The 27,675-nt window shown below is 45.6% G+C and overlaps 2 protein-coding genes across 11 annotated transcripts in view; one reads left to right on the top strand and one right to left on the bottom strand.

Moving 5' to 3' along the window:
* The window catches only part of GPSM2 (G protein signaling modulator 2), a 45,049-nt gene extending 43,563 nt beyond the window's left edge, over positions 1-1,486 (top strand). For all 4 annotated transcript variants that reach the window (XM_055138472.1, XM_004620043.3, XM_055138471.1 and 1 more), the window contains one exon: positions 688-1,486. In XM_055138472.1, the coding sequence (XP_054994447.1) occupies positions 688-918 (231 nt within the window). In that variant the 3' untranslated portion in view covers positions 919-1,486. The remainder of the gene's footprint in view (positions 1-687) is intronic.
* CLCC1 (chloride channel CLIC like 1) lies at positions 730-26,039 on the bottom strand. 7 transcript variants are annotated; one of them, XM_055138474.1, is made up of 12 exons: positions 25,918-26,039; positions 17,272-17,401; positions 16,984-17,085; positions 13,536-13,643; positions 12,104-12,325; positions 10,958-11,098; positions 9,464-9,557; positions 8,857-8,954; positions 8,357-8,503; positions 7,062-7,403; positions 5,435-5,691; positions 730-867 (listed from the first exon to the last, which is right to left on the bottom strand). In XM_055138474.1, exons 2-11 carry the CDS (start codon positions 17,398-17,400, stop codon positions 5,437-5,439), a joined length of 1,638 nt encoding a protein of 545 aa, XP_054994449.1. In that variant the 5' UTR covers position 17,401; positions 25,918-26,039; the 3' UTR covers positions 730-867; positions 5,435-5,436. The 7 variants fall into 7 exon arrangements, with proteins under 7 accessions (XP_054994449.1, XP_004620074.1, XP_054994448.1 ...); XM_004620017.2 differs by lacking the exon at positions 730-867 and adding an exon at positions 2,847-3,147; XM_055138473.1 differs by lacking the exon at positions 730-867 and having other exon boundaries at positions 2,847-5,691.
* Positions 26,040-27,675: the final 1,636 nt, after the last annotated feature.

The following is a 27,675-nucleotide window of genomic DNA, read 5'->3' as shown; positions in this document are numbered from 1 at the left end:
CTCAAGGAGGAGTTGGGGAGATTATTCTCCCCCCACGCATGATCCCATTCCTGGTTCTATAGGTGAAAAAAATAACTATGCCAACAGGTTGGGTGACCCTGATGAACTGGAGAGAAGGGGCTCATTGCACCATTCAACCTTTTTGGCGTTTTGGGTCACTCCTGGCAATGCTCAGGGATTACTCCTGGTAGTGCTTGGGGACCATATGGGATGCCAGGGATCAAACCCAGGTCAGCCACATGCACAGCAAATGCCCTCCCCCTGAACTACCACTCAGCCCCAAGTCAGCATTCTTAGTGATACTGAGCCATACCAGAGATAAAGTGGAGGGGGCCCCTGACAGGACACTAGGTTTGGGACATAGTGGCCACCCCAGCAGTGTCACTCCAGTCCTCGAAGTTATAGTCAGTAACATTTATTTCTAACAACAATCTTAAATTCGAACATGAAGGAAACAATTTGGTCTGGACTGTTAACAGATAAAGGCCCAAGATGGCAAAATTTCTCTGTACTGAGTCCGAGGTGTTTGAGGCTCTGTGGGCATTAACTGCTGCACACGCCAAGCAGAGCAGCCACGCTGTCCCCAAGCAGACGAGCACCGCGGGAGGCTTGAGTGGACTTGGGGAGGGGTGCTGCTGTTCCATCCTCTGTATTTGCATCTTGTAATCACTTCCTGCAAACTTTCAGGGTTCCAGGTTAGATGATCAAAGATGTGCTCCACCACCCACTACCACGAAAGGACAAACAGTGCCGGATGAGGACTTTTTTAGCCTTATTCTACGGTCTCAGGCGAAAAGGATGGATGAGCAGAGAGTTCTTATACAAAGAGATCAAAAGAGAGACGCTGAAGTCGGGGTAAAGGACCTCCTGCAACGAAATAATGCTTTGTTGGAATTTAAAAATTCTGAAAAAAATTAATCAAACTACTTACTATATTTTTTTAAAAAGCGTCTTCCTTCCTGAACACTGCAGGGAAATTCAACTGATTATATTTTCCTCAAGAGGAGAAATTATAGCACTGTAACACAGCAGCTTGAAATGCTTTCAGAATGATGTGAATACTTAGCCTTGCCTAGTACAGGATTCCGTGGCATTCACTCCAGTGGGGGAGGTGTCCCAGGGGTGCGTCAGCTACTGTGGTCACTGCTTGGGAGCACGTGCTCCAGGAACTTGTCAGGACTCTAGTAGTACCTTAAACGAATCCTAAAATATATTGTCTTATGGAGAATTTTGTTTTTTAAATCTTCATCCAAAATGGAAATTTTTATACTTTTCATGTAGCAAGAAATGACGTTGTTTAGTAAAATAATGTACTTGACAAGATGTAAAAAAGTTACCCAAGAGTAGCTTATAAAACCTAATATTTTTTTCCCTTGAGAAAAATTTTTACTAATATCTTTAGGCCAAAGGCATTATAAAAAATCGTTCTTAAATTTCTTTTGGCATGTGTTGGGTCTTTTAATTAAAAAGATGGTGTAAAATAGTATCTGTTGTTGTAAAGTACTATGATAAAATTTCCCTGAAACTAATCTAGACTAAAGAAAACTTATGGCTGTGACAAAAACTTAAGTCTGTGGAGATGAACATTCACATCAAGACCTTGCACTCTTCTTCCTAGAAACCTAAAGTAGTTTACAAGAGTACGTGATGGAACAGAACAGGGCCTGAACCAGGAGGCAAGAATGCAGGCGCCCACACCTGCAGCAAGTCCGAAGACTCAAGCATTTCCACTGCTCCAACACAGCTGGGATGGATTCTTGCCTCTTCGTTCTTTTTTTGAAATTTTTTAATTCACCAAAATTCAGTTTGAACTTCAATCATACGGTCATCTAACACCCATCCCTTTACCAGTGCACATTTTCCATCACCAGAATCCCCAATATGCCCCCCCTTTCCATATCTCCCCTGCTTGTGTGCAGACAATTTGCAAGGTATTCTTTCTCTAGTTCGATACCAGTCCTACCTCCCCTCATACCTGCCGAAAATACAAGCAAGACAATGTATTCTGTATTGCTTGTTATGGATGCCTATTACTGTTATTGTTGTCTTTAGGAATTCTAAGATTTTAAAAATTAGGGTCTGAAGAAATTGCTGCTGCAGGTTGCTCGTGTCCGAGATTCATGTGTGTGTCTCTGGATCGTGGCCACGTGAGCGCTTAAGTAGATGGTGGGTGGATGTGGTGTCATCTCTGCGTCCCATGGGGTGAGGGGAGGGCCGGCTCACACCCCCTATCCCGAGAGACTTGGCATTTACTGTCACAGTAGCTTGTACCTGTTGCTTCTTGCTGGCTTCTAAAAAATGGCGACCACTGGAGCTCTTAGAGGGAAGGCGGTGGGACGGCACCTGCCCCGGCTGAGCAGCCCAGTGGAGCAGGCCTAGTGCAACGTCCCAGGCCGTCTCTGCTGCAGGTTGCTCGGGTCCGGGATTTCTGTCTGTGTCCTTGCCTCTTAGTCCTTAAGACTCGTTCAGGTGATTGATGTGGCTCCCCAAATGTTTTTTTGGGGGAAATACTTACCTTCAAATTGCATTAAAAGGTTTGGAAAAAGATTTTGGTCCTGAGGTCAGACAAAATTTAACATACCAGCTATCACATCCTTTCATTTATTTATTTATTTGCTTTTTTGCTTTTTGGGTCACACCTGGCGATACACAGGGGTTATTTACTCCTGGCTCATGCACTCCGGAATTACTCCTGGCGGTGCTTGGGGAACCATATGGGATGCTGGGAATCGAGCCCAGGTCGGCCGCGTGCAAGGAAAATGCCCTACCTGCTGTGCTATCGCCCCAGCACAAACATTTCATAGAGCTTTTCCTGACCAGAATATTCAATAAGCATTAACAGCATATCAAACCACAATATAAAATAAGTTTATTTGTGTTTATGGCATTTTTCGACACTGTAAACATTATTCCATTTAAAGATTGCTTGAAAATGCTGTCTCTTCCCATTCTGATTTTCTTGAAAGCTACAATCCTACATTTTAACAAATACTGGCTAGACAGTAGGCAAGCCTGTGTCTCCTGCTTACACACTGGCCTTTGTATATTCCGTTTGCTCTAACAAATCCTCCCTGATCGCTGCCGTCCTTAAACAACAGCAGCATGTCGCCTGCGGTCCTGCTGTCAAGGTGGACTCCATCCCTTCATCTGCAATGAAAGAATACAAAGAAATTCGCTGCGGGGTTGGAGCGACAGCACAGCAGGTAGGACGTTTGCCTTACACGCGGCCGACCCAGGTTCGATTCCCAGCATCCCATATGGCCCCCTGAGTACCGCCAGAGGTAATTCCTGAGTACAAAGCCAGGAGTAACCCCTGTGCATCGCCAGATGTGACCCAAAAAGCAAAAATAAAAAAAAAAAGAAAGAAAAAAGAAATTCACTTCCTTTCTTTCTGAAAAATGGGGCAGGAATGCAGAACACATGAATGCCACTCTCACTGCCCGCCTATCCCTTGGAGTCATCTCTCTCCCAGTCCCATCCCTCATAGTTCAGAGGGAAATTAGGGGTACCTTGGAAGCATAATTCCACCCTGATGCAATAGTACAGATCTTTACAACATTAAACAGGAAAGTTTAACATAAAACAGCCATAAAATAGTGACACTTTGGGAGTGAAAAGGGCCATTCTGCCTTTAATGTAAAAATTATCAAAAAGCAAATGCTTGGGGCTGGAGAGATAGCACAGCGAGTAGGGCGTTTGCCTTGCACGCGGCCGACCCGGGTTCGAATCCCAGCATCCCATATGGTCCCCTGAGCATGGCCAGGGGTAATTCCTGAGTGCAGAGCCAGGAGTAACCCCTGTGCATTGCCAGGTGTGACCCAAAAAGCAAAAAAAAAAAAAAAAAAGCAAATGCTTTGAGTATATTTTCTAAAATGAATGCCTGCGTGAAAATTAAAATTATTCTTTATTATTCTTTTAAGTGGCTAAACACCTGAAGACTGAAAGAAATGAAATCTTAATAATGTGAAATTTGCCTCCTCGTTAAGTACATGAACAAAATTTGAAGTCGTTCTTTTAAGAAGTTTGGGGGGCCACAATTATGCAGTACTTTCAGGGGCAGGGGAAGCCCATGGTGCCAACCCAGGCCTCCTGCATTGACTCAGCCCAGTGAGCCACCTCTCTGGCTGAAAACTGCCTAAAAAAAATGAAAATGTTGATTACATCATCTGCCTTGTTTTAAAAAAAAAAACAAACCTGTTCCCATCATGGTTTTAACTGCCTAATAGGTCTCTATAAATCAGATTTCCTATGATACAACATGGTTATGAATAAGATACAGTCAACTATCAACTACTGGAGCGATAGCACAGCAGGTAGGGCATTTGCCTGGCACTCAGCCGACCCAGGTTCGATTCCTCCATACTTCTTGGAGAGCCTAGCAAGCTAGCAAGAGTATCCCACCCACACAGTAGAGCCTGGCAAGCTACCCATGGCGTATTCAGTATGCCAAAACAGTAACAACAAATCTCACAATGGAGACATTACTGGTGCTCGCTCGAGCAAACAGATGAACAATGGGTCTACAGTGCTATAACTAACAACTAAGTCTCAACTGCTGAGATTCCTAGTAATGAGAAAACAGGTCTCACAAACTGTTAGGTGGACAAGAACAAAGCCATTCTCGGCCAACAAAGCTCTTAAGATTATGGGGCTTCCCCTAAGAGTCTTTGTTGCCTTAGAGGAGGGGGTGAAGAGGAAGCAGGATGCCACCTACAGAGCTCACTGCTCTGCCTTGGGGACCCTCCACAGGAAGGTTCAAGAGGCTACACTTGGCTATAAGGGCTTTCCTGAGAAATTCTTTTTCAGGGCCAAATAGTACAGCAGTTAAGGCACTTGCCTAGCATCCTGCAGAGGCCAGTTCAAACCCGGGCACCACATATGGTACCCCTAATCCCAGCACTGCTGGGTCTCACTCCTGAGCACTGCTGGGTGGGCTCAAAACAAGAAATCGTTTTTGAGAATACTCTGGGAAACCCTTGGAACTCAATGCAAGGCTGACATCTTGGACTGCAGTATTTCATTAGGTGAAACATATTCTGGCTAATTAGTTCCTTTGTATGTGCCCATAAATAAAACTTTTTCAATGTCCCTTAATACACTGACACCGGCATGGCACGTACCAGCTATGGTGGTTCACATGTATATGTGGCCTGATTAACAAACACATTAAACAATGTGTTCATTCAAATTGGCCTTAATTATTCAAAATCAGTGACACTTGCCATCCTGTTCCAAAATTAAAACTTAAAAAATTATGAAGCTGTATGTTAGTATCAAAGACATTTAAAATACATATGTGACATCCATGTGTTTCTCACTCTGTCGGTAAAATAAAGTGTAAGTTGGCCTTTGGGTAGTTGACTGCCGGTACTCGTGGCGCGGAGCTGTGCACAAAACCCACAGATACCCTCAGCCCGGGCCTGTGCCTGTGCACCTCTAGCTACAGGGGCCGCCGTCCAGCTGCTGTCCACACACTTGTGCGGCTTTGCTGTTTTCCTCTGGGCTGCTGCTGGGGTCAGTCCTGAGGTGGGTCTTGCCCGGCTCGGGGGACGCGGGGGGCGGGGCAGGTGGCTCAGTCTCCGAGGGCTCGGGGCCATACGCAGGCTTAGCCGGATGGGTGCTCTTGGTCATGCTCCCTCCAGAGAATCCACTGCCCTCTTTGGTCTTAGTATCCAAAACAGGTGGATTATGCTAGAAAGGAGAGGTACATTTTGTTTTAGTGACTTAATACAGTGTAGTGGTTTAATAATCCAATGTTTAGCAAGTTAAAGTGCCAAGTAGTTGTGGCAAACCCAACTCTCAAGTCTCAGGATGGACTGTAACGATATCACTGCCTCAGTTAGGGTGGTCTGGAAGGTCCCCAGGAGCCCTGTGAGTGCATGGACTGGGGAGAGGCACTGTCTCAAAGGGTGACCATTGAGAAATGTTTAGCGCTGGAGCAATAGCACAGTGGGTAGGGCGTTTGCCTTGTACGTAGCTGACCAGATTCAATTCCCAGCATCCCTGTGTGGTCTCCCAAGCACAGCCAGGAGTAACTCCTAAGTGCAGAGCCGGCAGTAACCCCTGTGTATCACCGGGTGTGACCCAAAAAGCCAAGGGAAAAAAAAAAAAAGAACAGTGTTTAAGGACTCACAGAGAGGCCCCTGAGGCTGAGGCAGGATGAACAATTGGGGGGAAGCAGTAACGCCTTGGGGTCTCCAGCTGTTCCATCAAGTGAGGGGGGGAGTCGTAGGAGGTTTCTGAATAAATGACATCCCCATTTACCATTAAAGTGGAGAGGAAATCTGAGAGGACCCAGCTGCATGAAGCAGTGCTTATTTTTGACTTTGACGAACTTGACAGGAAAGAATTTTGCAGTTTCCTGGATTGACCATGTTTATTGTTTCTCAAAGGTTTAGAGTGGCAACTTAAAAAGTTCCAAGTGTTAATTACTCTCACAAATGGGAATGGAGATGTCCCTCTGAAAGGTCAACAATGGTGGAAAAGACGCTCCATCCATTCTGTAGTAAAATAAAGACTCAAGAAAATGAGGCTCTGGGGCTGGAGAGATAGCACAGCGGGTAGGGCGTTTGCCTTGCACGCGGCCGACCCCGGTTCAAATCCCAGCATCCCATATGGTCCCCTGAGCACCGCCAGGGGTAATTCCTGAGTGCAGAGCCAGGAGTAACCCCTGTGCATCGCCAGGTGTGACCCAAAAAAAGCAAAAAAAAAAAATAAAAAATAAAAAATAAAAATGGGTCAAGAAAGCGCTTTAAAAAAAAAAAAAAAAGAAAATGAGGCTCTGATCCCTTCCCGCACCAGGAAAGAACAATCTCTAATCTCTTCCCATCAAGCCCCCTGCTGACCTCCTGGGAAATTTATTACAAACTACTGTGTTCTAACAAACTACTCTTAAACAGCAGTGGACAAAAATCAAGATGCAGTGCCATTTCACCAGAGGTGGCTGGACTACATTTTGACCAGAGAGGAGGAAGGACAAACATAACCAAAGTCTCTGTGGAAAACTGTAGGCCTGCGAGGAGGGGAGAGTATGACAGCACAAGGAACAGTGGCCGACTTACGCTGGGCACCACTTGGGGAAGCTCTCTCGCCTCAGCGTCTGGAAAATCAAAGGGCCGCAGCACTTCAGGGCTCCTGGTGCCAGGCTGAAATCTCAGGTCACCATCTCTCGCTCTCAAAACATCACTTCTACCCTCATGCGTCATTTCATAGGGGCCTCGCGCCCGAGGCTCGATGTGGCCCCTGTGCACTGCATCACCTGCTCCCCCGGGGCTTCTGTAGTCAAGCTCCTGCAGGCGGCGGCCTTGGCCACGACCAGGCTCCAGGGCTGGAGGCGGCTCGCTCTCGGGGCCTTGCACGTGTCTCAGCATAGGGATAGACTTCCCAGCACCATAGCAGAAAGTCTAGGAGGAAAAGAAATACACATGACTCAGTACTTAACGAGGTGACTTAATCAGAGTGCACAGTCTTGTACTTTTTTTTTGTAGTGCTAAGTATCAAACGCAAGCTCTCACACCTGCAAGGTTCGAGCTCTTCCTCTGAGGCACATTCCTGGCTCAATTTCATTTCTTTTTTAAAAAGATATCTATTCCTGGGGCCAAAGCAATACTACAGTGGGTAAGACTTTTGCCCAGCATATGACCAACCCAAGTTTGATCCCTGGCATCCCGTGTGGCAGAACAGTCAGGAGTGACCCTTGAACATTGCTGGGTGTGGCCCAAAAACAACCCAAATCTGTTAAGTGCAAGTCCGCAATCATCAATGAAATGTGAATTCATTAGCCATTTCAGTCAGTTGAATACAGTCTGACTTTTACATATACTATTATATGACTTACGTAATAGCAGTTTGGCAAAAACAAGGAATTTACAGGGAAGATTAGTAATCTGAAAAATGTAAAAATTATTCAAAATTGTTTATTATATACAGTCTCCTGTGCATTTGCAATTTCATAGGAAAGACCAGGGCCATATGACCACCTGTGAGCAGTCAAGACAGTTCAAGGGGGCACAATAATAATAATAATAATAAAAACCTCATAAATGAGAGAGACCACTGCATGAGACTGGGGTCAACCAGAAGCCGGAGGGGTCACAGGGAGGAAACCAGGCCAGATGGAGGGAATGTGGTTGGGAAAGGCTGAGACGCACAGTTCCAGGTCACTGCTAAGACAGCAATAGTCAAACTGGAAGGCACTTAGCAGAATAACAAAATCTGTAATAAAAAAATTTTTTTTAAAACCAAAGCCACCTTTTTTTATCCCAGTCAAGACTGATCCTGATGTTACCAGGGCAGCTGGGTGGTTTCAGAAATGCCTTCTCTACCCTTGTCTGTGCTCCGTGCTGCTCTTACTAACCATGGCTGCCAGCGCCACGATGACAAGCACGGGGATATGCAGGATGCCCGGGATCTCCTTCATGAACGCCCTGATGAACTCCCCCAGACCTTTGCCGACGTACTTCAATGGCTCCGTGACAAAGGTGGTGAACGTGACTGCCACTGCCTAAAACAAAAGACAGAAGCAACGTCGTTTCCCTCAAAGAACTGAGGCCCACAATTAAGTCAAATTAATTGCACTAAAACTTTTTTATTCAATTAAAGTGCTGCCATGTGCCACTTTATTTTTCAATAAATAAAATTTTATTTTTATTTATTATTATTATTATTTCTGAGCCACCCACACCCACAGTGCTCAGGGCAGCAGCACGCAGAGGACGAGGCCGGGGCTGCATCCATTCTCGGAGCCACCAGACACTGTTCACACTGTGTAGTGAAACTGCATTTTTCTGGGAAAATTATTAGCAAAATCGCCCTCGGTATCAAACCTCTGTAGAGTCAATGTTCCAGAACATGTACCTTTGTTGGTGGGACCAACCAAACAGGGCTGACAACCAAGAGCTCATAGTACTTTTGGCACGGGTCATCCTTAAAAGTCCAGGATATTCGAAACCATTCTATTCAAAGAAACAGAAAACACTGAGTCATTTTATAAAAGTCACACTGCATTTGCAAAAGTAAGACAATATTTTAGTTTTTGACTTCACTCTACCACCATCCGATGTTATTGAGGTACTGTGATTTATAACTGCTTCAATACTGAAGGCGAAGGCTAGCGTGAAATCAGACAATAGGTAGCAATTCATATCCACTGCCACACCAGAGTCTCAGGACTGTGCTGAAGACTCTGAGCCCCAGTGAACAGAGGATTCATCTGTTATTACTTGACAGGTAATGTCAGAGCCAGCACAAAGAACTTCCCTATGAAAACTGATACCAGAACACGGTGACTTATAAAAAATGCACAAGTCACTACTTCTAAACCTGAGACCCTTGTAGAGTCTACTGACGTTAAAGATTCAGTGAAGAAAAACCTCCTAGAATCTAATAAATTCTTTATGAATCGCTGGTATGCGGTCACTAATAACTGTTCAGAATAATGTGAGTAAGCTGGTCAGCACCTTACCCCAGAGACTGCTAGCCCAGTTCATCTTCTCGGCACACACATTGTTTGATGGCTCCATTTTGGCAATTTCCGCCTGATGCTGTGCAAACGCGAGCTGGCCACACCGACGGGGAGAAGGAAAGCCACAGTGAAGGTCACACCACACCCCGAACCCGGCAAGTCCTCACTACCCAGCCACGCCAGGTCGTTAAAAAAGTTAAACGGCAAAGAATGTGCAGTATTTCTCTTTCGCCGTTTTTTTTGAGGCCACACCTGTCAGTGCCCAGGAGTAACTTCTGGCCAGGCTCAGGGGACCCAGAGGATGCCACAGATGGAACCAGGCCTGGCCACATGCTAGGCAAGTGCCCTCCCCGCTGTATTAGCTCTCTGGCCTTGTTTATTATTTTTACAGCTCGTGGCAAATCAGTCTTAGCATAAAAACAAACAACTATAATTCCTAATTATAAAGAAAAATTGTGTGTGTGTGTGGGGGGGGGATTGGATGTACAGGATGTCTCTGTACATCCAAAGCAGGTGTTCTACCACTCAGTTACATCCTGGGCCCATGGAAAACCTTTTTACTAACACAATTGATTTTTCTAAAAAATTCCAAAAAGGATAAAAATTCATGTTATCCCCCTCCAACATAGCTACATATAATAACTTCCCATTTTCTAACTCATCCAAGAAAGACAAAGCAGTGTCTTCCTTGGGTGATTTTCAACACCAATGGAAAATAGTTTGTTTTTCATAGTGCCTGGAGCCAATGCAGGGTCATAGCTGAGCATTCACTCCACCTGTGAGCTGCATTTGGGTCCCTAGGATAATGTACCTTTAATAATCAAAGCTTCCCAACGGAAATCATTAAAATAACAATATTCAATAAGCCTGCCTTCCTTCACTTTGTAAACAGTTAAGATTCCAAAAGCTGTGGAACTTAGACCAAACCAAAAAGTTAAGGAAATAACCCAAATTATTCAATGAGATGAATGCGCTGAGATTCTCCAGCTGCCCAGCTCACCCTGCTAGGAAGATCAGAAATTTCCCTTTATGCTTGTGCTATTCTGACAGCAACACTAGTGCTTCTTTTGAATTCCTATATATAAGTGATCCCAATTTTTAAAATGCAGAACTCAGTATTATACTGTTTCTCCCCGCAGGGGGACTCTTTTTCCTTTCTCTCCTACATTCCAATAAACTTTTCAATTTTCTAAAAACTAAAAAATGAATGCAGAAAAAAAGACTGTAAACACCATAAGACACTGAAAGTGATTATTTCCAGGTGGAAGTCTAATTTTTAAACCCATCTGCCCCCAATAACTGGTCAAGTCTCCCACCTCACAACCCCCAAACAAAACAGAAAGGAAAAAGAAAAATACAAATATAGTTGAGAAGTTGTTAATCACACCTTTCACCCACTACACACACACACACACACACACACACACACACAGGAGCTCTAAATGGATCACAGTTCTTTTATTATAAAACATTAAAGAATTTCAAGACCCCCACCTTATATAAATATATCCAGTTCCATCCCACACTGAAGAGGAAACTGATGAGTAAGATACGTCTCAACTGGGTGTACCAATGAACATAGGTCCACAGCTCAGTAGCTACTAAGACCACGATACACAGCAGACACAGCAGCACCTCAAAGACAAGCAGAACAGGGTCAGTGGCCAACATCCCTTCCCACCCACCCTCCGGAACAAGAGAAGCAGAAACACGAGGACTGCACTCAATATACAATGTCATTTGCACAATTTTGCTGCATATCATGAGTGACTTGGTATCTCATAACATGATCACAGCAGAACTTTGTATAAGTGCCGGAGGGATAGCACAGTGGGCAGGGCACTTGCTGCACATGCAGCTGGCTGGAGTTCAATCCCCAGCATCCCATATTATCCCCCGAGCACTGCCAAGAGTAAGCCCTGAGCACTGCCAAGTGTGGTCCAAAAGCAACAAAAGAGTGTATAAAAATGCTACTTAGCTAACAAATCATGAAATGTGCTGCTATATGGATAGGTCTGGAGAGGATCACGTGGAGTGAGGCTGAGAAGGAGACAGACACAGAAAGACTGCCCTTATATATACAACAAATACTGAACCACTGTCCCCGAACTTCCTTATTATTAAAGCATACGTTTATGACATTTCCAACATTTTGTTTGTTTTGGGATCACACCTAGCAATATTCAGGAGTTATTCCTGGTTTTGCATTCAAGAATTACTTCTAGCAGTGCTCATGGGACCATATGGGTTGCCATGGACTGAACCCAGATACTCTTCATTCACCCCTGAATGCTAATACTGAAACACTGTCCCAGATCTTCCTTACCTTAAGGTAAGTCAGGTGCCCTACCCACTGTACTGTCTAAGGAAACAAATACTCAAAGGCAACAGAAACTTAGAACTGATCTTTAGTAGGAAGCATAGCACTGCTGGGGGCTTGGAGGATAGAACATGGAAAGGGGACATGGCAAGGGAAGTGAGTACTCTGGTGGATGGTAATGGAATGTTTTGTGCATGAGACCTTGCCATTATCAATACTGTAAATCACAGTACCTAAAATAAAATTTGAAAACTATATATTAAAGTGTATAAGAGGAAAAAACCCTGTCACTAAAATGTCTCCCTCCTCTCCCATCTTACCATAAACAAATTATATGGATCCACTCCAAAAGAATCTTCAAATCGCCACTTCCATTTTTCAAAATTGTGAAACTTAAAATTAATTAAAATATCACTTAGTGCATCATCCAGAGCTCCTGGCTTCCATTCTTCTCCATTGAGAAACTTCTGTATTTCTACCAATGTTTGTCTTGTAAGGATAATCTCCGCATCATAATGCATATCGTTTTTCTCATCATCAGACTGGATTACATTTGCCCCAAAGATAGAAAAGAATTTTATATTGTTCATGAGATGTTTTAAGACCAACCGAAATATTTATCTAGTTCAATATAGCTGGTTTATAATATTTAATACCTACATAAGTTATGTAGGTTACGTCATAGTCAACATGAAAATCAAATACATACATATCAAAGACACTCTAAGACTTCTACAACTGCACAAGATACTTGACATATTACTAAAATGCAATTCATTCTTGCTATCTGCAGTAATTACGGTGTATAAAAGTCATCCCTGAATGCTATTTAGCATATACTGAACCACTGTGCTAGATCTTCCTTATTATGAAGACATGTGTTTATGAAGTTTCCAACCCAGCAATATTCAAGGGTTATTACTAGCTTTGCATTCAGGACAGTCCTGGCGGTGCTCATGGGACCATATGGGTTGCCATAGACTGAACACATGTTGGCCTCGTGCAAGGCAAAGGCTCTACCTATTGTGCTGTCTCTGTTTATTAAAGTGGCAAACAGCATAAATGAATTTTAGACATTTTGTATACAATTTTATGTCATGTATACAATTTTATACAATTCTCTGCCCACCAAACTCAAATTAAGTGGTTCAGTAGTAAGGAATTGATCCCCATGAACCAGGAGGAAAAAGAGGTTTAGTAGACATTATTTGCCTTCCACCAAATCCTGCAAAGCAAGCTGGAACCTTTATTTCTGCATGGTGAAAGTTTTGGTTAAAGAGTGAACTGGATATTCCTTGTTAAAGCATAGTCATTCTTTATCACAATTTTATGTCATTTTGAATTAAGAAACAGTGAACATTATTTGATGTTCTGGCAAGCTCCCTGTGGCGTACTCATATCCCAAATACAGGAACAGATATATACATGCCTCTCAGAGAGCCCGGCAAGCTACTGAGAATATCCCGCCCGCACGGCAGAGTCTGGCAAGCTACCCATGGCGTATTCGATATGCCAAAAACAGTAACGATAGGTCTCATTCCCCTGACCCTGAAAGAGCCTCCAGTCATTGGGAAAGACGAGTAAGGAGAGGCTGCTAAAATCTCAGGGCTGAGAGGAATAGAGACGCTACTGGTGCCCGCTCGAGTAAATCGATGAACAACAGGATGACAGTGATACAGTGAATATTATTATTCACTGTATGTATGATACAGTGAATATTATTATTCACTGTATCACCCCCCAAATACTCACAAGTCCAAGCTTTCTGGCCTCAATTAAAATCTTATTTAGGTATCTCCTAAACACAGGACTACTTTGGCTTTCACAGTCCTTCATCTTTTTCTTTTCACACTCCTCAATCTGTAATAACAATATAAAATCAACATTAGTATGCATCATAAGGCTCAAGTTTCCAGCCCAGAGGCCCCATTAGTATCATGTTAAGGAGCTGATTTTTTTTTTTTAGCTTGCATTTGTCAGTTACATTAAAAAGCAGGAGACTCTCCACCCAGATGAGATCCGGAGCAGCCGCGCACGACATGGCCCCTCTGCTCCTTAAAGACTATGATCCAGGAGGTCTACTAACTCATTTTAGCACCCAGAGACTTAAAGAAATGCATCTAGACTGTGAGCTGAGCTACGACCCCATGCCGCCCGGGTAGGGGGGAAGGATTCTCTCTCCCAACGCTTTCTTTCTACAGAGAAGATAGCAGCGGCAGCAGCAGTGGTGCCCACGTGGCGTCTGCCATTCTCCAGAACTCACAACCCAGACGTACGAGCTTGTAGTGACGTGGATGGGGTGTAACCGGCACACTCTCGGCCCAGATGAGATCCGGAACAGCTGCGCACGACATGGCCCCTCTGCTCCTTAAAGACTATGATCCAGGAGGTCTACTAACCCATTTTGGAACCCACAGACTTAAAGAAATGCATCTAGACTATAAACTGAGCTAAAACAACAGAAATCCAAAACCACGCAGCTGCAACAGCAGCCACGCAAGCTCCTATAATCTGCATTCTCAGCAATAGAAAACAAACTATCAAATGATGCCTTTTCAGCAGGTTTGATTGTTAGGGGAAAATTCCAAATAATAATAGTCAGTTCTCTGTTGAAATATTGAATGTATCCAAAGTATAGAGAGAATAAAGTGAAGATCATTGGCCACTCAGGTGTGGGGGAGGGGTGTGGGAGGGGGTATATTGGGGTTCTTGGTGGGGGAACAGGTGCACTGGTGAAGGGATGGGACTTTGATCATTATATGACTGAGACTTAAAGCTGAAAGCTTTGTAACTTTTGTCATGGTGATTCAATAAAATAAAAATTAAAAAATAAAATTAAATTAAATTAAAAAATAAAAAGCAAGAACCAGTCTGGGCCGGAGCAACAGTACAGTGAGTAAGGCATTTGCCCTGAATGTGGCAGATCTGGGTTCAATCCCCAGCACCCAACATGGTGCCCTGAGTCCCACCAGGAGTAATCCCAGAGCGCAGCAGAAGGAGTAAGCCCTGAGCATAGGTGGGAGTGGTCTAATAAACAAAAAATAAAGCCTATCTTTCTGTGGGTTCTTTGTACTGAAAGAATGTCCAGCATTTAGTCCTGTGTGGCTGGGTATTTTTGTTGTTGTTTAGTTTTTGATGAGTTAAGCATTTTTTTTTTAAATTGTCAGATCATAAAGCAGAAGATAAAATGAAGAGGCAGCAAGAATTTCTTGACCGTCACATTACATTTTCCTTCTGATTTTTCCTGCCACTACAGCTCCGCCCTACTGTTCTTGGCAGAACTTGCGAGGCGTGACCCGCACCCTCTAGTAGGGCAGACCCTCTCTGCACACTGGCGGCCAGCTGCTGGGCTCAAGCCTGTCACCCAGAACTTGCTGGAAGCAACCTTCAGTTTCCTGGGTAAGTCCCTTGAGCTGAGAACTGAAACATGCTTCAGATGGCATTTTGAGTGTGACAGGCAGCAATGCTCACAACCCCTGAGCATTGCCAGGTGTGACCCAAAAAGCAAAAAAGAAAAGTCAGTGCTGGTCTCCTCTGTTCTCAGGCATGGTTTACAATCCTTTCCACAAATTTCAAGAGAGAAACTAACTTTGTTCTCTCTTAGGTTCTTTTTTAAAACAAGGACTTAAAAGACATTTTACCAACTATGTTTCACAATGTTTGAACCAGTCACAAAAAAACAGCATGAAAAGTTTCTGTTAAAACAAATTTCCTACTATTCAGCTTGCTTGCTTGCTACCCCCACAAAACAAGGGACGGCAACTTTACCACAGACTCTTGGCAAAATGGCGTTTGGTAGAGCCAGACCTCCTACAGAAACCCCTGGGTTCCAGGCTCTCGGGTAAAAAAAAATCACCGTTGGGGGCTGGAGTAATTGCACAGAGGGTAGGGTGTTTTGTCTTGCAAGAAGCCAACCCGGGTTCTATTCCCAGCATTCTATATGGTCCCCTGAGCACCACCAGGAATAATTCCTGAGTGCAGAGTCAGGAGTTACTCTGTGCATCTCCAGGTGTGACCCAAAAAGAAAAAAAAAGAGAAAAATCTCACCCTTCACTCCAGCTCTTCCCAATCCCCTGCTCCTCCCTCCTTCAGATACCAAACTTGTCATTTCTAACAAGGAAAAGTCAAGCACTTGCTCTGTGACCAACCCTGCCTCAGCCAGAGCCTTCAGCAGTGCTGAGCCTCTGCCCTCTCCTCAGGGGATCCTCAGTGACCCCGACCCCACACAACCCACAGCAAACAGGCGAACCCCAGGCAACCTTGGCATTCTTCCTTTCTCACAGCTGTATTTCAGCTGCACGTGCATGGAGTAACGGGGGGAGCAGTCCCCACACAGCAGGTAAGACCCCTTCTTCTGCAAAGGGGCTCCGAGGCTTTGAGGCTGGTTGTTACTGACTACATTTGCTGGATTACTAAGCCCAGAACTGTGACAGGTGATAAGAGAACTGAGAAGGAACAAAACTTGTTCCTTGTTCTAAGAAATCTTTGATTTGCTAGAGAAATAATTATAATATAATGAGATAAATATTACAGAAACATTAAGATAATTCTTAAAAAAGGCCAGAGGAAAGAAAAATTATAAATATGCCAAAAACAGGAACAAGAAGTCTCACAATGGAGATGTTACTGGTGCCCACTCGAGCAAATCAATGAACAGGACGACAGTGCTACAGTATAATGGGAGTATGGTTCCGCCAGCAGGTCAACCTATATCTGTGGGGCGAGTGCATCAGCAGCCTGAATGGTGCCTTCAGACTTCCAGATACCCCAAAATTGCTGCTGTGCCTTTGGCCAGACCCCAACAACTTGGGGCCAAGTTTACCAAGAAATTAAAGGGCCAAAAGTTAGGTATGTGGGAGACACACCCACAAATCACCTCCGGCTCAGCTATATAAACTCAAAACCCCCACCCCTTGGAGAGCCTGGCAAGCTACTGAGGATATCCCACCCGTACGGCAGAGCCTGGCAATGATGTATTCAATATGCCAAAAACAGTAACAACAACATACTCTTCATGCTCCTGGAGCGAGCAGACGCCATTGGGCTACACTAGCACGCAACAGGAACGAATAGAGACGTTACTGGCGCCCACTAGAACAATGAGCAGTGGGATGACAGTGATACAGTATACAAAAACAAACTTTAGCAAAGCTATTCAAGTGCCATAGATAATAAAATCCATCAATGAAAATCTCCTAACCTTGTAAGTTAAAGAATCCAGGCTCTTGTAACATTCTGACAACTCATCAGCATAAGGTAAATCAGGGTTCGACTCCTTTTTCTCCAGCATCCCATACTTCATCTAAAACAAAGAAAAGTGAGAGTCTCCTTACAGTTCAGTTACAAAAATAACCTAAAATGGATTCTTCAACTGTACTGAGCCACACAATCTTAGTTTATTCACTTTTAGGATTTTTTTGGTCTGGGGCCCACGCCCCAGTGGTGCCCCTGGAGCATCTCCCTAACCCCCACATGTAGTTCTCCATACTTGAGACTTTCTCATGGTTCCAGAAGCAGCATCATAGTTAAGCATGTCTGTGGGGTCGATCCAGTCATCATCATGAGCATGAGCAGTCACCAGCAGAAGACATTCACAAAGGAATAGGAAGCACAGCATCCTGCAGAAGGCAAGAAACAACCTTAACAGCTACAGTACAATTACTGGAGAAGAAATTGTTATTAAAAATTACTTCCTTCAGGGCTACAGGATAGTACAGCAGGGAGGGTGCTTGCCTTGCATGTGGCCTACTCAGGCTCAACTCCTTGCATCCCGTACAGTCCCCTTGGGCCCTGCCAGCAGTGATTCCTGAGTGCAGTGCCAGGAGTAACCCCTCAGCATAAACAGGTGTGCCCTCTGTCAAAAAAAATCACTTGTCTTGGACTAAGACTGTATCACTGTCATCCGGTTGTTCGTCGATTTACTCGAGTGGGCACCAATAACGTCTCTATTCCTCTCAGCCCTGAGATTTTAGCAGCCTCTCCTTACTTGTCCTTCCCAACGACTAGAGGCTCTTTAAGGGTCAGGGGAATGAGACCTATCATTATTGTTTCTGGCATATCGAATACACGTGTGCGCGTATATACTCAGTATATAAATACTCAGTAGCTTGCCGGGCTCTCCAAGAGGTATGTATATACTGTCATCCCATTGATCAACGATTTGCTCAAGTGGGCCCAGTAACATCCCCACTTATCCTAGCCCTGAGATTTTAGCAGCCTCTCTTTACTGTCCTTCCCAACGGTGCCACATAGTCAGGGGAATGAGACTCATCATTGTTACTGTATTTGGCATATGAATACGCCACGAGGAGCTTGCCAGGCTCTCCCAGGTGGGCAGTAAACTCTTGGTAGCTTGCCAAGTTCTCCAAGGGGGAGAACTAGGCTATCAGGCTGCAATGCGGCTGCGCGCTTCCGGGAGCTTGGTTTTATAGTCTCTGGATGTTGGCTGTTGATGGGATTACACGGCACCTGGGGCAGTTTCTGGGTGTGACCGCCTAGCTACTGGAAAGTGGGGGATCTGGGTGGAAGAGGCCCAGTCCTGATCCGAGCAGCCCTGGAGATCTCAGCCCCGGGTCCCGCACACTGGGTTCCTCTGCCAGTTCCTCTGGGGCTCATTTGATCGTGTGGAGAGTGGCCTTGAGCATGGCTGTGGCTGGGTTCCAAAGGTCTTCAACTGCCGAAGACAGCAGAAGGAACTGTCTTCCGCTTCCTCATGAAGGAACCAGCAGAGGAACCCAGGTATGCGGGACCTGGGGTTGAGATCTCCAAGGCTACTCGGATCAGGACTGGGCCTCTTCCACCCAGATTCCCCATTTTCCAATAGCTAGGCAGTCACACCCAGAAACTGCCCCCAGCACCGTGTAATCCCATCAACGGCCAATATCCAGAGACTATAAAACCAAGAGAATTCTTAATAACTGACATAAAACTACTCAATAACATGGCATGTATAGTAAAACATAGTCTCACTGAGACAAAAATTAAGAATTTTCCATGTGCCTCAGCAATTCCATTCTTATGCATAACCACAAAATGAAAATATACCTATAAAAAAAGAAATTTATAGTCACTTTAGTCACAAAAGCCCAAAGCAGAAACAACCCCAATATCAACTAAAGAACGGACAAATAAAATGTGGTCTATCCATAAAATGAAAATGATTAAGTCATTAAAAAAAAGGTATTGGGGGGCTGAAGAGATAGTCCACTAGGTATTTGTATTTGCCTTGCACATAGCTGACCCAGATTCAATCCCAGACATCCCAGAACGTCCCCAGAGCTTCCCAGGAGAAAGCAACAAGCACTGCTAGGTGCGACCCAAAAAACAAACACAAATCAACAAGTATTGATCCAGCAGAACAACACGAGCAAACTGAAGACATCAGCCTGTGTGGAAGCCAGTCACAAGATAGCAAACGGCAGTTCAGGGGTTCAGAGGACTGGAGCTAAAGGGGTGAGAGGTAGGAACTAAAGGGTAACAGGGCTTCTTTTTTAAATTTTATTGAATCACCGTGAGATAGTTACAAGCTTTCATGTTTGGGTTACAATCTCAAAATGATCAAACACCCATCCCTCCACCAGTGCACATTCCTCACCACCAATATCCCTAGTGTACCCCCCCTTTCCCACCCTCCCCCTACCTCTATGGCAGACAATATTCCCCATACTCTCTCTCTACTTTTGGGCATTATATCTTGCAACACAGACTCTGAGAGGTCATCATGTTTGGTCCATTATCTACTTTCGGCATGCATCTCCCATCCCAACTGGTTCCTCCAGCCATCATTTTCTTAGTGATCCCTTCTCTATTCCATCTGCCTTCTCCCCTTCGCTCATGAAGCAGGCTTCCAGCTAAAGGGCAATCTCCCTGGCCCTTGTATCTACTGTCCTTGGGTGTCAGCCTTATGTGATGTTATTTTATACTCCACAAATGAGTGCAGTCCCTCTATGTCATAACAGGGCTTCTTTTTAAGATGATGAACCTAGACTTGATTAGTAAAGGCCCATATCTGCACATTCTGAATAATCAATTATCTAGTAAGTCAATCATGTCTAAGTAAAACAGTTGCAGTTTGGGAGGAAGAGGGGCTCAGGTGGTACAGGGCCACTCCTGGCAACATTCTGCCCAGCTTTCGTGGTCCTGATAACTTGGCAGCCAATGCCCCGTGGGTGTGGGGGAAGCAGTGGTACACCTGGTGATGTTTGGGAACACACAGAACTTGGGGCATCCAGGTCTCTGGGCAATCTTCCCAGCCCCCAAATATTTTACAGAATTTTAAATAAATCCTCCACTTTTTATTTTTTTATTTATTTATTTTTTTTTTTTGCTTTTTGGGTCACACCTGGCGATGCACAGGGGTTACTCCTGGCTCTGCACTCAGGAATTACCCCTGGCCGTGCTCAGGGGACCATATGGGATGCTGGGATTTGAACCCGGGTCGGCCGCGTGCAAGGCAAACGCCCTACCCGCTGTGCTATCTCTCCAGCCCCCCTCCACTTTTTAAAAATGAATGAGAAAAAGATTTAATGAGATGACTTAATTTCCAAACATTTTTTTAACGTAGGAATTTATTCAGTCATTGATTAAGCTGATTGAATTGGGCATGAACTCCAAATTACTTTTTTTAATTCGGAATGCTAATTTTATTATTATTATTACTATTATTATTGTTATTATTGGGCTGGAGTGATAGCACAGTGGTAGGGCATTTGCCTTGCATGCAGCCAGCCCAGGTTCGATTCCTCCACCCCTCTCGGAGAGCCCGGCAAGCTACCGAGAGTATCTTGCCCCACAGCAGAGCCTGGCAAGCTACCCGTGGCATATTCGATATGCCAAAAACAATAACAACAAGTCTCAAAATGGAGATGTTACTGGTGCCCACTCCAGAAAATCAATGAGCAACGGGATGACACTGACAGTGACATTATTATTATTATTAGTTAATCACCGTGAGATAATTACAAAGCTTTCCTGCTTGAGTTTCAGTCATACAATGATCAATCACCCAACCCTCCATCTGTGCACATCTTCCACCACCAAGAACCCCAGTATCCTCCCCACCACCCCGTCTCACCTCTCCCCCTGCCTCTATGGCAGACAATCTTCCCCATACACTCTTTCATACTGATTGTTATGAGTAGCATAAGATGTTGCGCGGCCACAAAGGTGGCTGTGCACTCCTGGAACTCCAAAATTCCAGATAATTAGGGTCTGGAGAAATCTCTGCAGTGAGCTGCTCAGTTTGGAGATTCTTTTGTGTGTCTCTGGATCATGGCTGCCAAGAAGCTTTATGTAGCAGCCAGAGGCAGTTTGGGAGCATGACCTCCAGGGTCCCATGGGGGACAAGGGGATAAGAAGGACCAGCCCACCCCCATTCCTTGAGGCCTGGAGATCACCATCACTGAACTCGCACACCTGCACTTCTCATTGGGTTCTGGACGTTGGTACGACCGGGGATTTTAGGGGGCAGGTGGAGGGATGATGCCTGTCCCTGTCTGAGGCACCCTGGTGAAGTCAGCCTGGCTTAAAGTCTGGAAGCATTTCTGCAGCGAGCTGCTCAGTTCGGAGATTCTTTTGTCTGACTCTGGATCATGGCCCTTTCAGAGAAATAAACTATTGGCATATGCCCAGCATGGTGTGTCCGCTCACCTACAGTGCACCAAGCCATGGCACTGTGGTTTTTGATATCTTTCAATATTTACGGGTCTCTAAAATAAGGCCAATAAATGAGCTTGTATATTTGAGCCAGAGGGGATTTGTGGGTGTGGCTCCCACATACGTAACTTTTGGCCATTTAATTTCTTGGTAAACTTGGCCCCAAGTTGTTGGGGTCTGGTCAAAGGCATAGCAGCAATTTTGGGGTATCAGGTCTGAAGACACCATTTGGCTGCTGATGCACTCGCCCCACAGGTACAGGTTGACCTGCTGGCAATACCATACCCCTTCCAAACAATTCTAAGAAAACAACCTGCAGAACTCACGTAGGCCCAGCATAAATATCATCAAATCATTTCAACACTTAACCTGTGTCAATTAAACACTGTCCAACATGTTACTAGTCACATGTGGCTATTTAAAATAAAGTCCAAAGTTCAGTTCATCACTGACACCAGCTATATTTCAAGTACTTATGAGCCAAGGGGGCTGGAGCGATAGCACAGCGGTAGGGCCTTTCACACGGCCGACTCGTGTTCGATTCCTCCGCCCCTCTCGGAGAGCCCGGCAAGCTACCAAGAGTATCACGCCCCCACGGCAGAGCCTGGCAAGCTACCCGTGGCGTATTTGATATGCCAAAAACAGTAATAAAAGTCTCACAAAGTGAGACGTTACTGGTGCCTGCTCGAACAAATCAGTGAGCAATGGGATGACAGTGACAGTGATGAGCCAAGGAAGTGCCTGGTGGCCCCATACTGCGGAGCACAGATGAGGAAAGTGGCCTGAGCCCAGAGCATTCTGGCGCGAAGCCCATCACACTACACTAGTATTCGGTGAGAATTGCTGGGTCTTAGAGGTCAAAGTAACTCCAGGCAACATCAGTCACTCCCTTGGGCTCACGAGGTACCCAGTTCACTCTCTAGTCTCATGAAATGCACCATTTACTGGTCTATTCCTTTATTAGCACCGTGGCTGTCGAGCTTGGCGGTGCATTAGAATCACCCAGGGAGCTTCTAACAGGGTTGGTCTCATCCCACACCAATTAAATCAGACTCTCCAAGACACTGGGCATCCTCACATGCTTCCAATAGCAGTATAGGTAGAAAACCTAGCACCATAAAGTGAAATTTTCGATGCAAGGGAACACCTTACCCAAATGTGAATCCCCTTTTCAAGGACTCTCTATGGTGCTCCCTCCACCTCTTCCCACAGAGGAGTTGCAAGACATCTGAGAAGTGTTTGCTATTCTGCAGATATAAATGGTCAAAGCCACAGCAGACAACAAAGGGTTTCAGACAAAGGAGAAAGCACATTGCATTGAGGAGAACAGGGCAAGATGTCGTTAGAAATTGATTTCTGAGCAGAGGTGACATGCTGACAGTGAGCTGAGGGAGGGTATGGGACATAGGCTGTGGTGACACTGTCAAAGGTATAAGCTAATGAGCAACTTCAGGTGCCTAAAAGAGCATTCAAAGTAATGGGAGCTGTGTTAGAAACTAAAAGTGTACAGAATGAGTAAACAACTGCATTCAGAGACCAGAGAATGCTGAAGTAGAAAGAGAATGTTGGTCTGAAGGAACAAAAGATACATTTTGAAAATTTTTCAATAGACCTCAGCAACTAAATGCACACAACAACATGAGTCCAAATTTACAAGCTCTACCAACAACTAACAGGACTAAATCATTGGCCATCTCCCCTGAGGAAGGTAGGCTGGAAGTTCTGGCCCTCTTTCAGTTTTGTATATTGGGGGATCACTCCTAGCAATGCTCGGGGTATCACGTGTGGATCAAATCCAGATCAGCCACATGCATGGCAAGCACACCTGTGCCAACTCTCTTGCCCAGAAAAAGCTTTATTGGCAACCAGGTGGCAGACTGACAGGTGGTGGACTCATGACCTCATGTTATCTGCACTGTCACGAGAAGGGTTTTGACAAAAAAAAGGGGGGGGGGGAGCGTGGAATGGGCAGCACAACAGTAGGCAATAAAATCCCCTAACAGGCAGGTGCCCGCGGCACACTCCATCCTATCTGCAAACCTAACCCGAGTACGGGTTTAAGGCCTGAGGGAACTCCAAGGGTTCAAGCCAGCGGCTGTGAGTGAGAGCTGAGATATAGACATAGAGATGAGAGATGGATTCTGGTCATCTGATAATCAAGTATTTCTCACAAATCATAGTAACAGAGTGAGGGGTGTCACCATTGTGCTAATGAGTGACTAGATCAAACAAATGATGAGAAGGCTGAATGCAATCTCTGGAATAGGGAGTGGTGGTGGGAACTAAACTCAGTCATAATGCCCATGAGTGAATCACCATGCAGAGCTGAAAAAACTCTAGGCACCTCCAACCCGGCAGACATGCTGAGGTCCTGAAAGGTGACACACCTAGACTCTGTGTGGCCAACTCAGAGGTTCCTCTGGTTCTCTCAGAGCCAGAGTGGAGACAAGGATTCCAAGAAGAAAACGACCATGAGCTGATCCAATGACTGGCATCCACTCACTGTCAGGAAAAGAAACTTGGCGGCAGATAGGGAAGGAAGCCGATGTGAAGACTGAGGAGAGAGCAGCCTTATGACCAACCCAGCCCGCACAGACTCCTCAACTCCAGAATGGGGAGATAAATTTCTGTTACTGACACCAGCCTGTGGTGTCATTATGGCAATCTGAACAAATACAGATTTCTCCAAAGGGCAAGAACCACACGCATTCCCAAACACCTGAGGTGGAGGCAAACTCCCTCCGTGAAGAGGAGTGAATGAGAGACACAACTCTGAGGCATTCAGCCCACCCACAACCCAATTCGGGGCGTGTAGCACCTTCTCTCTCTCACAGTGCTCCTAGGGGTCACCCAGGACTCTCAGAACACAAATATATATTTTTTTATTTAAATTTTTTTATTTTTTTATTTTAATAAAATTTTTAATTTTTGTATTTTTCTTTTAAATTACTTTTTAATGAATCATGTGAGGTACAGTTACAGATTTACAAATTTTCGTGCTCACGTTTCAATCATATAATGATTGAGTACCCATCCCTCCACCAGTACCCCATTCTCCACCACCAATGATTCCAGTATCCTTCTCCCCCTAACCCCCCCTCTGTGGCAGGCACATTTCCTTTTACTCTCTCTCTCCTTTAGGGTGTTGTGGTCTGCAATGCACGTATTAAGTGGCCATCATGTTCAGTCTATAGTCTACTATCAGCATGCATCTCCCATCCCTTTACTTGGTGGTCCCTTCTCTATCTGGGTTGCCTTTTCCCCCAGCATGTGAGGCTGGCTTCCAAGCCATGGAGCAATCCTCCTGGTCCTTATCTCTACTATCCTTGGGTGTTAGTTTTCCATTCTGTTACTTTATATCCACAAATGAGTATAGTCCTTCTATGTCTGTCCCTCTCTTTTTGACTCATTTCACTTAGCATGATACTTTCCATGTTGATCCACTTATATGCAAATTTCATGACTTCATCTTTTCTAACAGCTGCATAGTATTCCATTGTGTAGATGTACCAACGTTTCTTTAACCAGTATTCTGTTCTCCAGCACTCGGGTTTTTTCCAGAATCTGGCTATTGTAAACAGTGTTGCAATGAACATACAAGTGCAGATGTCATTTCTACTATACTTTTTTGTGTAATACGAGGTAAGATCCAGCTGGCTCCATTTAACTGCTTCACCGAAAGGAGGTGCTAGAGGCCTCATAAAGCTATCCAGAGAAGACAGTGTCAGAGGGGAGTGGGGGCGGGGGCTATGCAGCCGAACATCCCCAGTTCTGCACAGCGCAAAGGACCGTGACTACGTAACACAGCGCAAGCAGGTTAGAGACTAGTTTCCAGGAAAGACTGACCTCCAGGCCAAATCGACACAAAGTATCTGCTGGATACTTTACTAGGTGAAGGAAAACCACAACCACAACAAAACCAAAGCCAAGCGCATTCATCTGTGCATTCACCTAGAATGTGCCGTGGGCCATCAAAGTCAGGGACACCTTAGCTCGCTGGTGTCTGCGCAGCCTCCCGGGGCCCGAGAATGTGCATTTCAACCCCCGGCCCATGTGATGGGGCTGAAGTCAGTTTGGGAGATAAGTTTCCGGGTTCCGGAGAAAAACCGTTTGTCCCCACCCACATACCGAGCTAAGGCCACTCAAATTCAATCTTACTACCAAGTCCAAGCGATCTGGCCGAATACGTTTGCCCAGCTGAGGCTTAAAAGCCCGCGGGAGCCACCGAAGCCAACAAAAACCCACCCTTCGGTCGGATCTCGCTCCGCCCGTCCCGGAGGCCGTTCTTTGACCCGGCCCGCGACGCAGCATCCGCGCAGCACCCAGAACCGAGGCGGCCGACGACGGGCCGCACAGGGAAGGGACAGACCGAGCGCGGGCGGGAGGCTCCGGGCCCGGCGAACAGAGTAAAACCAGCAGCGCCCGCGGGACCGCATCCCCGTCTGCCGCGCGCACACCCCCCCTCACCGCCCCGACTCACGCTGGCGGTCACCAGTCGCTCTACCCGGAGCCAGACACCTGCCAGACAGACCAGGAAAAGACTGCAAGCAGCCTGGCTCAGCGCGGCACGGCTGTCCGAGCCGCTCCCGCCTTCTCATCGACCTGCTCGGCCAGCGGCTGTGCGTCCCGCCGGGCACGCAGCTGATTGGTCCCACCGGGCTCGCCGCTGATTGGCTACCGGGCGTGCGTTTGATTGGCTACCGGGGTCCCGGCTGGTTAGCTACCCGGCGCGGGGCTCAATGGTCCGTTGAAAGGGGCGCAGTACCTTTGTCAGCTGTTTTCGGTTGGCGTTTTCATAATCCTTCTCTGAACTCTGTGGTTGAATTTTTTTTTTTGGGGGGGTGTCGGCGAGTGGGCCACACCTAATGATGCTCAGGGGTTACTCTTGGCTCTGCACTCAGAAATTACTCCTGGCAGTGCTCGGGGATCCAAATGGGATACGGAAATTGAACCCGGTTGGCCGTGTGCGAGGCAAGCGCCCCACCCGAAGTACTATCTCTCCAGCCCCGGTGGTTGAACACTTTATTGGAAGCCAAATATGTAAAACCTGTAGGAGCATACAGTTTTAGTATTCTTTCTCTTTAGTATTCTTTTTCTTTAGTATTGTCATTCTTTTTCTTTTTAGGTATTCTTTTTCGGCCACACCTAGCGGGTCTTAAGGGCTACCCCCAGTTTATTATTTAGGGAGTTTCTCCTGACGGTGCCGCGGGCATTCAAGCAGGTAAGGGGATCAAACCCCAAACTCCTGTATGAAAATCATGTGCTTCCCGCTTTGAGTCTGTCCTTAGCGTGGACTTTGAGTGTATAGCATTTGCCGTCGAAATCTAAAATCTGGGCCAGAAAGAGCAGAGCGGAATGGGCGATTGCCTTGCATGCAGCAGATGCAGATTTGATCCAGGTTTGATTCCTGGAACTGCATGGTCCCCTCATAACACCCCAAAATATGGCCCAGAAACTAAAAAACATTTGTGGGAGCTGGAGAGATAGTACAAGGGTTAAGGGTTAAAGGCTTGCTTTGCAGGTAGCTGGCCAGGTTTGATCTACACCACGTGTACTCTATACCCACTTGGAGTGAACCCTGAGCACCTAGCCACAGTAAGCCCTGAGCAAAGCTAGAGTGTGGGAGAGAGAGAGAGAGAGAGAGAGAGAGAGAGAGAGAGAGAGAGAGAGAGAGAGAGAGAGAGAGAGAATGAGAGAGAGAGAGAGAGAATGAGAGAGAGAGAGAGAGAATGAGAGAGAGAGAGAGAGAGAGAGAGAGAGAGAGGAGAGAGAGAGAGAGAGCTCAGCGCTGTGATAACCCGGAGCTACCTAAAACTCTGAAGTGCTAAGATTAGGTTTAAATGCAGGCTTCTGAATGTACATCACTTGTCATCCTGTTGCTCATTGATTTGCTCAAGCGGGTGCCAGTAATGTCTCCATTAGTCCCTGTTGTGTGCTAGTGTAGCCCAATAGTGTCTGCTTATTCCAGGAACACGAAGAGCCTCAAACCATTCATTCAGGGTCTTGAGGAAGTCTGACCATATCATAGGTGGGCAGCCAGGCATTCTTTTGGCATCCCATGGAATCCAGTCGGTAACGGCTCTAGTCCAGTGGTCATCTCCAAATCTCATTACGTGTTCGGCCCATCTGATTTTCTACACCATGGCAAATGAGACAGTGTCCCTAATTCTCAATCATCAATGGAAGTTGGAACTCCTACTCTCACTTGAGTGAAACGTGATACTCCAAGCATAGCTCT

The sequence above is a fragment of the Sorex araneus genome, chromosome 5, assembly GCF_027595985.1.
Source record: "Sorex araneus isolate mSorAra2 chromosome 5, mSorAra2.pri, whole genome shotgun sequence".
In the NCBI taxonomy this organism is placed as follows: domain Eukaryota; kingdom Metazoa; phylum Chordata; class Mammalia; order Eulipotyphla; family Soricidae; genus Sorex; species Sorex araneus.
The sequence above is the reverse complement of the archived record's forward strand: the minus strand, read 5'-3'. Positions and strand labels throughout refer to the sequence as shown.